This window comes from Nasonia vitripennis, chromosome 4, assembly GCF_009193385.2.
Source record: "Nasonia vitripennis strain AsymCx chromosome 4, Nvit_psr_1.1, whole genome shotgun sequence".
Taxonomy (NCBI): domain Eukaryota; kingdom Metazoa; phylum Arthropoda; class Insecta; order Hymenoptera; family Pteromalidae; genus Nasonia; species Nasonia vitripennis.
This window is the reverse complement of record NC_045760.1, coordinates 10,522,426-10,532,117: the sequence shown is the minus strand read 5'-3', so window position 1 is coordinate 10,532,117 and position 9,692 is coordinate 10,522,426. Positions and strand designations below refer to the sequence as shown.

The window sequence follows — 9,692 nt, the reverse complement described above, 5'->3', positions numbered from 1 at the left end:
TGCTGCATTTATGCAGCTTAGAACAGGTCCACAAGTTGAAAATGCTACCGAAGACTTAGAGATTGACAAAGATATCGAGTATAACACAGAGTATCTAGATCCTGAATATGAATAACTATTATTTTATAATAAGAGATTTTTAAGCTAACATTTTGGAGAAGCAGAGTTTGTATTTCGGTTGTACAAAATTATATTAAAATTGTATTTTGTACAAACTTGTACTCATTTATGAATAAAAGTTCTAAAAAATAATTATTTTCTTTAGGAATCACCTTTATTTTAACATAAGAATATTTAATAACAATGAAATAACTTTATATATTTTATAAAAATTCATTACATTCGTTCTAGCATTTTTTGACTATTTTTTTTGTCCAAATTTTGAATTTCCCGCGCAAACTACTACCCATTTCGCATACTGTGGCACTGCAATCGTCATCGCGGAACGTACACGATTATAATATATGGGGGGGGGGGGCGGGTATAACGGCTTGTCCGCGCAGTTTTGACGCGTATAAATTTTTGCTCCCACTACGGCCGCTATCTACGATGAAGTTCGGGTATTCCTTTCGAAACGAATTCGTTATACATACTACAAGAGATTCGAGACTCGCTGGTTACTGCAAAATTTGCTTCAAGTTACGTGTCGTTTCGCTTCGAATCGCTGAAAAACGCTAGTCGTGTCGTGAATCTCGCTCGAAGCAGCAGCAGATGATTATTTTGCTGCTTTTACTTGGTATCGTCTTTGTGTTCTGGCACTATTCCGAAGAAGAAGCTGATCGCGAATGTGCTCAAAAAGTGCTTTTATGTACAGAGGACAGTGATAAAGGGACGATCATGCAGAGGCCGCCAAATCGACCGCCAAACCGGCCAAATAATGGTAAATATTTTTTTGCGCTGTTAGTGAAATTTTAAACTGGAAGTACTATTTGTTTCCTTATTTTGTTCCTTTAAAGTGTGCAGCGCATTAAACAATTTGTATAGATCCTTTTTAGTTGTATGTCTCTTATTTGCTTGTTTCGGAAGTCATTTTTTTTTAACTGCGTGAAAATGCGTGAAGATTTGCTAAGACAAAAGAGTGTAAGTACCTACACTTATACATTCGTTTTCTGCAGAGTCGAATCCGTCTGAAGACTGTAAACTGAGTTTGAAGTGCGTCGATAAGAAAATCAATTTTTATGCGATAACATGAGTAAGTGCGATCTGAATTGAATGTTTTTTCTCGTGTTAAGAGTTGCATATGTCACAATCGTCCATTTTGGGACTCACGATTTTGACGATTTGTTTACGTTTTGATACATCTATATGTGTATATATACAAAAGCTTTGTGTATATACATAATATAAAATATACAAAGGTTCATAATAATGTGTGCCGGTCCCCATATTCTCTGTATAAAAGCATATTCATCATTTATAGCACATACCTATAGATATGGCTTGAAAAATACATGCGTTATTATTGTACTGTCTAGCATAAATCCACTGTCATGATGAATTTATGCCACGCAGTACTATAACATTTATAAATAAAGTTTATTTAAATTTGTTAGACGTATTATGATATGAAATCAAACAAATATTTTTTTTCTTCAGGGAACAATCGTAATGAAAATCTAAGAGACCCTGGGAGAAATGTCAACCTAGCTAATAACTATGCCAGTCTACAGTATCCAAATTTGTAAGTGTATTAGAAACCTAACAGAATTATTTATTATTATTTACAATTTATCTTTGATTTCCTATTTTGTAAATGACACTTTAATGCTTGCAAATAGCAAGAACTAAAACAATATAAAATATCACTAGTTTGTTTAACTATAAAAATAATTAATTGTAATAGTTACATTTTGGCAGAGGCACTTCCCCTGAATTAAGGAGGAGTTTGTTTTTTTTTCTCTCAAAAATGTTAGTTATTTATTCTTGTTGACTGAAGATAGCCAAAATAAATGTCAAACATTTTTTGTAATAAGAAATTTTATGATAATAAAAACAAAATTAATTTTCAAATTCATCTGGGTATCCTTGGAAAAAATTAATTAATACATGATTATTTCTTAACAGAACGGATCAGCGATTAAGACTACCAGAACTGATTGGACATCAAAACTTAATGTAAATATTTTAAAATTTTAATAAAACTCATTTTATTGATTTCAAAATTATTTACCTCTGATAATAATACATCATTTATTGATTTACCACAGAAATTACCATCAACTTGGTCAGCAAGGTGGTATTAATCAAAATAATGAAGGACAGCGTCAAAGACATGTTGGTATCAACCAAAATGATCAAGGAGTGCAAAGAAGAGATGGCAACGTGAATCAGAATAATCAAGAACAGTATGGGAGAGGAAGACATAACAATCCAAATAACCAAAGACAGCAACGAAGAGATGGTATAAATAACCAGCCTTATCAAGGACAGCAAAGAAGAGCTGGTATAAATAATCAGCCTTATCAAAGACAGCAAAGAAGAGAAGGAAATGAAAATAATAATGGACAGCATCAAAGAAGAGAAGAAAATCAAAATAATAATGGACAGTATCAAAGAAGAGAAAGCAATGGTAGTCAACAAAATCAAGGACAAAGGAGACAAAGCAGTTACAATAGATCCGAAAGAAATAATCAATCCAGTAGAAAGTATTTTACCTTTACATATTTAGATGACTTGAGTAAGAAAAATAGTGATGATGTAACTGCAGCAATAGTAAATCATAAAGATGAATTTGAAAAGTTTTTAAATGATGACATTAGACCAGATATGTTTGTGCTGACATTACGAGTTTTGACCAATATTTGCCAAGCCAATTTTACTGAAATGGTAACGAGCGTTCTGAGCAATGCTTGTTCTCCCAAATTCTTAAGCAGTTTGCAAAACTTCCTCAATAAATTGCCCTTTGAGACAGTAATGGAAAAACAAAATAACAGATTATATCATAATGATAAAAATAAATTCTGGTCTAACTTAGCTCAATTCTTCAAAAAATTAATTGAACTTATGCCTACAAAAGCTCGAGATGAATTGACAATCGTCTTGGAGAAATTACCCAAGATGTTACCAAATATTGAAGCGGAGCAAAATTTTAAAGTTGAGGAAAGTATTAGAAACTCTTTGATGAACATGTCTGAAGATTTAAAAGAAGAAATAAAGAGAATTAAAATAAAGAATAAAGTCAGCGAGGTTCGTCCGGATGAACAATTGGTTGAAGGGGATCCACCTGAAGACTTCAGACTCTTAAGTGTTATACCAACAATACAAGATTTACAAAACACAGCGCCATTCTACCGCAAATGTAGAGTAGAAAATGCTTACGATTCGGTTGAGCATTACTTGGATGTTCAATTTCGTTTGTTGAGAGAAGATTTTATCTCTCCTTTGCGTAGTGGAATACAAGAATATCTGCATGGTTCTCAAAAAAATCGCAACAGCGATGTTCGCGTCTATAAAAAAGTAAATTTAAAAGCTCCTGATGTTAAAGAGAAGAATGTCGGAATCGAATTAAATTTCGGGACAATAAAAGGCATAAATTGGAAACGCACAAAACGTTTTATGTATGGCGGTCTGTTGCTCTTAAGTAGCGACAATTTTAGAACTGTCCTCTTTGTTACTATCATTGATCGTAATGATAATCAACTCGAGAAGGGTTGCTTTCTTGTGGAGCCTTGTAGAGGAACAAACATAACTCGAGAGATGTACGATATCGATTTCGTCATGCTCGAGTCGAAAATATACTTTGAGCCTTACCTGGCGGTGCTCACTGCTTTGCAGCAGATGAATGAAGATAATTTTCCAATGGAGCCCTACCTAGTTAAAGGAGATAGGAACTCCCGACCACCAAGATATCTTACAAGCAATTACAGTACTACATTAAAATACAAAAATATGTTGCTACCCATTGCACAAGGTCAGCCCTGGCCACCGGCTCAACAGCTGGGTCTGGATGAGTCACAGTATCAGGCATTCAGATGCGCTTTGACCCAGGATTTTGCAGTGATTCAGGGTCCGCCGGGTACCGGCAAGACTTTCATCGCTCTTGAGATAGTCAGCACTCTACTGTCGAATCACGAGCACTGGAAGCGTTTCGGGCCAATTGTCGTTGTGTGTCTGACAAATCATGCGCTGGACCAGTTTCTCGAGGGCATACTTATCTTTACCGATTCTATAGTCCGCGTAGGCAGCCGATCAAAAAGCGAGAAAATGAAGAAGTACACCCTGATGGAGCGTAGAAAGATTGTGAGTACACCTAAGCACTCTGACGCGAGAGCCGTTATGTACGAGACAAAACACGAACTGGAGACCGTGCTAAGCTCAATGAAGAAGGCACGTTTGAATGTTCAGCTGTTAGAAACACCATACGCTATTGTACCCTTAGCCTGTCTAGTGAATTACCTCGGGGAGGAGGTGTTAAGATTTTCTTCAAACGAGGAGTTTGTCAAGTGGCTCTTGGGGGAAGAAATTGTTCAGAACTTGCGTTTTAAGAAGCCCGTGGAACCGGCGAAAACCGTGCAGGAGCAGTTGGACGATGGCCCTGGATATTACGACGACGATGAGAACCATATGGATAATGATTTGGAATTAAATTACGATTTTAAGGTTGACGATAATTTTGATCCGATTTTTCCCATAGAAAGTATTAATGCTAAATTTGAAAAGACCAGAGAAGACATCGAGGAGTACACACGCATGGCTGCGGAAAATAAAGACCTACAATTTGACCCGACTCCAGAGTGGAGAGAGATGTGCATGACGTTAACAAATCAGCGGTTACGTTTGCAAGTAAGTATTAGTCTTATTTTGATATATTTTACCTCTGCTAGTTATTTGTAGCTGTTAAAGGAATCATGTGTAATGGAAATTTTCAGCAATATTTAGCTCAGCATCCATTACTCGGTGCGCGTCGTGATCGAGGTCGTAATATAACAAACGATTCTAACTGGAGGACGTACTGGCAGTGGGTATTGATAAGTCACCAAAGTGCGATGGACGAATTGGCTAAGCTAGAGCGGGAGTATCATCACTTGAATTTAAGGTTGAATGAGGTTAAGCAATACGTCGACTTAGATGTGCTCAAGGAGCACTTGATTGTCGGGCTGACAACGAATGGAGCTGCTAAGCTGCATTTATCTCTGCGCGCCCTTCGGGCTCCGATAGGTATACTACCACTGAATTTAACTATGATAATTTAATTTGTATTTAGATGAAATAGTAACATTTATGTGGGTCTTATCTATAAAATATTTTAAGTGCTGGTGGAGGAAGCAGCTGAAATTTTGGAAGGCCACGTAGTCTGCTCTATGACTAAACACTGTCAACACGCGATTCTCATAGGGGACCATAAGCAGTTGCGGCCAAAGTCATCGGTCTATAAATTGGGAAAAGATTTTAACTTGAATATATCGCTCTTCGAGAGGATGGTGAAAACTAGGGGCGATTGTACACAGCTCGCACACCAGCACCGTATGCGACCAGAGTTTGCTAAACTGATAACGCCGTCGATCTACGATACCTTATACAATCACGAATCCGTGTTTAATCGTGATAATATCAAAGGTGTGGTGAAGAATCTTTTCTTTCTTCACCACGAGAATCACGAAAGCAGTCATAATAACGAAGAAAGTTATGCTAACCAGCACGAATGCGTGTTTTTGGTAGCTTTTGCTACGTATCTCATTAAGCAGGGCTATAACCCTTCAGAAATTACTATTCTTTGTACTTACACGGGGCAACTCTTTGCTCTTATGAAGGTAAATTGTTATTGATTAAAATTTAACATACCTACATTAATAAATAAAATACTTCTTCAGGAAACAGGACGTTATACTATTCTCAAACAAATGCGAGTGACTACAGTGGACAACTATCAAGGCGAAGAGAATAAAATTATTCTTCTGTCTCTTGTTCGAAACAATGGTGAAGGGAATACTGGCTTTCTCAAGGAGGAGAATAGAGTTTGCGTTGCATTATCGCGTGCACGTGATGGCATGTACATCATGGGTAATATGAACGATTTAGTGGTAAAAAATACTATCTGGCCCAAAATTAAAAAGGTTTTGGAAGAGGAAAATGCAATAGGCAATGCTCTTGAGTTAAGATGTCAGATTCATCCTCAGCAGATTACCCAGGTACAATTTTGCCAAGAAAACTGAAAATAACGTTTCAAGGAAGTTTGGCACTAATGCTTTTTCTATTCTAGATAAAAGACCTACAAGACTTTCAGAAATGTCCAGAGGGCGGCTGCTCCAAAAAATGTGACTTACCTTTGAGTTGCGGACATATTTGTACTAGTGTCTGTCATATATTGGACAGAGAACATAAGGAGTATTCTTGCAAACAGCCATGCACCATAAAGTGCCCGAACAATCATCTCTGTCCATTGCGATGCTATCAGGGTTGCAAGCCCTGTAAAGTTAAGGTGAGGCGAAAACTCCGATGTGGTCATACCATGGAGATGCTATGTTCAACAGATCCTGAAACGTTTGCGTGTACTTTCGTGGTAATTTTCTATAGCCTTCATCTTCATCTAGATTTGTAATAATGGATGTTAGAAACTAAATTGATGCTAATTGATTACTTGCGACTAACAGATCGATGCCATTCTACCAGACTGTAATCACGCCATCAAGAAGCCCTGCTATTTACCTATTAAAGATGCTGTATGCACTCACCCCTGCGAGGAAAATCGTTTGCCTTGTGGTCACGTTTGTGAACTGAAGTGTCACGTTACTAAAGATCCAGAGCATCTTCAGGTATTTTCATATTGTTTCTTAAAAAAAAAAAAAAAATTACACCTGTTGTGCAGTTAGAAATTGGTTTTACTAGTAAATATTTTATTTTTAAACTGCATTTTCTGGTTGCTTAATTTCAGTATAAATGCTACAGAGAATGCCCTCGAATGTACGGCAATTGCGAGAAAAATCACCGCTGCAAGAAGCTATGTCACGAGCCATGCGGACCTTGTCCCATATTAGTCGAAAAAACTCGCTCCTGCAGGCACTTCTATAAGCAATTCGTATGTTCTAATAATGTAGAAGACATCAAGTGCGAAAGGCCTTGTACTCGTCCACGAACTTGCGGCCATAAGTGTCTATATAAATGCTGCGAACCCTGTCTCAACTGTCAATATAAAGTATGTTTCAGCTTAACTCCATGTATTGAAGGCATAAAGGTGCAAGTATTGATAATGTTATTATGAATTTTCAGGTAATAAAAAGAAGCTCTTGCGGCCATGACGTAGAAGTAAAATGTTGCGAAGAAGCCTCTCCATCCAAGTGCAGTAAGAAATGTACAAAACTATTAAATTGTGGCCACCCCTGTAGTAACAGATGCAAAGATGCTTGCACCACAGATTGTCAAGCTAAAGTAAAACTTCGTAATCCTGGATTATGTGGACATGTATTAGAAGTGCCATGCTATCTACAATCAACTGGCGAGTTATTAAATTAATTTTTTTGAAAAATTCATTTTGATAAATTATTAATTGTTTTTTTTTCAAAATAGATCCAAAATCACAAGAACTTTTGAAATATTGTACGGCTTCATGTACAGAAGAACTAGAATGTAAGCACTTGTGTAAGGGAACTTGCGGAGCGTGCAAGCAAGGTCGATTGCACATCAGCTGTGCAGAGCCTTGCAATAACATTCTTATTTGTGGACATCAGTAATAATTGTGTTTTTTCATTTAATAGTTTAGTGTAATTGAAAAGTTACTTGGAATTATATTTTTAGGTGTGAAGTGCCCTGTAGACTGGAATGCCAGCCATGTAAAAAGAAGTGTGAATTGAAATGCCGTCATAGTAAGTGTTCCCAGAAGTGTGGAATGCCCTGCACACCTTGCAAAGTGAGGCAATATTTTTTAGACATTATTCTATCTTTTTAATTATCAAAGAGCATATAATCAATCTTCCTCATTTATAGGAAAAATGTGATTGGGGGTGCGAACATCGGCGATGTTCGAAACAATGCTCGGAACCATGTAATATAGAGCCTTGTAATGAACCTTGCAAAAAACTATTAAAGTGTGGCCATCCGTGTGTTGGATTTTGCGGCGATCCTTGTCCGCCATTGTGTAGAATATGCAATAAAGATGATCTAACAGAACTTTTCTTTGGTGATGAAGATGAAGAAGATGCAAGGTATAAATTGATGTTTCAGTTAATTTATAATCTCTAAGACTTTATTGCAAATAATAATTAAAAATTGTTTACAGATTTGTATACCTAGAAGATTGCAATCATTGCATAGAAAGTGAAGGGTTAACAAAGTGGGTAACAAAGTTTAGCGAATTTGTACAGATGAAAGTATGTCCAAAATGCAAAACGCCCATAAGAAAATGCATGAGATTAATGAATCAAATAAAGAGTGATTTGAGAGATGTGATGAGCATCAAAGAAAAGAATTTTTCACATAACCAGAAAAATTTAGAAACGAAACAACTAGAACATATCGCAACATTAAGAATGATGTCAGCTGACAGATTTTTACCAGGTAAGTTATTAGCTACAATTCATATTTTACAATGAAAATCATATTTTTAAACTTTTATTAATACTTGGGTAGAATTTCCGAGCTTAAAAGAGTATTTGTCTGATTTGTGGAATCGAGGAATTCCAGTACAGAATCAAAAAAAGCAAGTTTTAAACGGACAAGAAATTGAAACTTTCCGTATCGTCCTTGATATTATAAGTCGTATATTTAAAATATTGTCGCATGTCAAAAATCGCAATGCTTCTGTTTATCAATATGTGAAACAGCAAGTTAATATGTTAGTGGAATCTCTTCCAAAAAATTGGCAAATCACTCGCCAATCTATCAAGGATACTGAGTCAGAGCTTTTACGTTTGAATTATCTGGTAAGATTTGTTTGCTATTCTCTCTAATAATCTAATTCGATAAATAAAAATGTATTTGCGATCCATAATATGTACTTTTTCTTGTTTGTCAGGTGGAACTATGCAAAGAAGATTACATATATTCTACTTTAATAAACAAAAGGGAATTTAGAACAACACTTTCTAAACTCTTAAGTATTCATAGATTTACAAATAAATTAGAAGATGAAGTTAAAAAAGAAATAAAAAGTTTAATGCATTTGTTTAGCACTGAACTTAAAATAGAACGAGAAATGATTGTTAAAGCGATGGGTTTCAAGCAGGGCCACTGGTTCAAGTGTCCTAATGGACATTTTTATACTATAGGCGAGTGTGGCGGTGCTATGCAACAAAGTAAATGCTTTGAATGTGGAGCTGCTATTGGTGGCTCCCAACATCGACTACTGAGCGATAATAGACTTGCGAGTGAAATCGATGGGGCTACGCGATCTGCCTGGCCTGGAAATTACCCATAAAACTAGCAAATAAATTTTGTGCTTGATAACTGAATGTTATGTTAAAGAATAGTTCTGCGGTGTGGAATATGTTAATATAATAGTAAATCTATTGATAGGTACTTGAATATAAAATATATTAATATTTCAGCATAGGCTTCAGCATAGAGAAATATCTATTGAATTTTCTGTAATACAGTTGAAAGTTTGAAATAAATATGTTTTCACCTCACTTTCATTCTAGTAATATTTTAAACTTTTTGTCAATTTGTTTCTACTTAATGCAGTCAATTGCTTGAATTATACTCATATTAAAAAAATGATGCATGATTTCCGTAATCGGTTCCATATGCAAAAGCACAGC

The 9,692-nt window shown here is 35.9% G+C and overlaps 1 protein-coding gene across 2 annotated transcripts; it reads left to right on the top strand.

Annotated features, from left to right (window-relative positions):
• The first annotated feature begins 466 nt into the window (after positions 1-466).
• On the top strand, positions 467-9,560 carry LOC100117034 (NFX1-type zinc finger-containing protein 1). Of its 2 annotated transcripts, XM_001601329.6 has the most exons (18): positions 485-880; positions 1,116-1,192; positions 1,597-1,681; positions 2,065-2,115; positions 2,208-4,782; positions 4,869-5,157; positions 5,251-5,750; positions 5,811-6,128; positions 6,200-6,499; positions 6,591-6,752; positions 6,872-7,132; positions 7,207-7,432; positions 7,504-7,663; positions 7,732-7,843; positions 7,921-8,138; positions 8,213-8,490; positions 8,563-8,855; positions 8,948-9,560. In XM_001601329.6, the coding sequence occupies exons 2-18, from the start codon at positions 1,189-1,191 to the stop codon at positions 9,347-9,349; spliced, it is 6,234 nt and encodes a 2,077-aa protein (XP_001601379.1). In that variant the 5' UTR covers positions 485-880; positions 1,116-1,188; the 3' UTR covers positions 9,350-9,560. The 2 variants fall into 2 exon arrangements, with proteins under 2 accessions (XP_003426945.1, XP_001601379.1); XM_003426897.2 differs by lacking the exon at positions 1,116-1,192 and having other exon boundaries at positions 467-880.
• The last annotated feature ends 132 nt before the right edge of the window (positions 9,561-9,692 follow it).

What these genes read in the sequence shown, in the direction of transcription:
- LOC100117034 (XM_003426897.2), top strand. Translation starts at nt 712, where the DNA reads ATGATTATTTTGCTGCTTTTACTTGGTATCGTCTTTGTGTTCTGGCAC. An exon ending in CGCCCTTCGGGCTCCGATAG is followed by an intron (nt 5,158 to 5,250) that starts GTATACTACCAC and finishes AAATATTTTAAG; the next exon opens with TGCTGGTGGAGGAAGCAGCT. An exon ending in ATCCTCAGCAGATTACCCAG is followed by an intron (nt 6,129 to 6,199) that starts GTACAATTTTGC and finishes TTTCTATTCTAG; the next exon opens with ATAAAAGACCTACAAGACTT.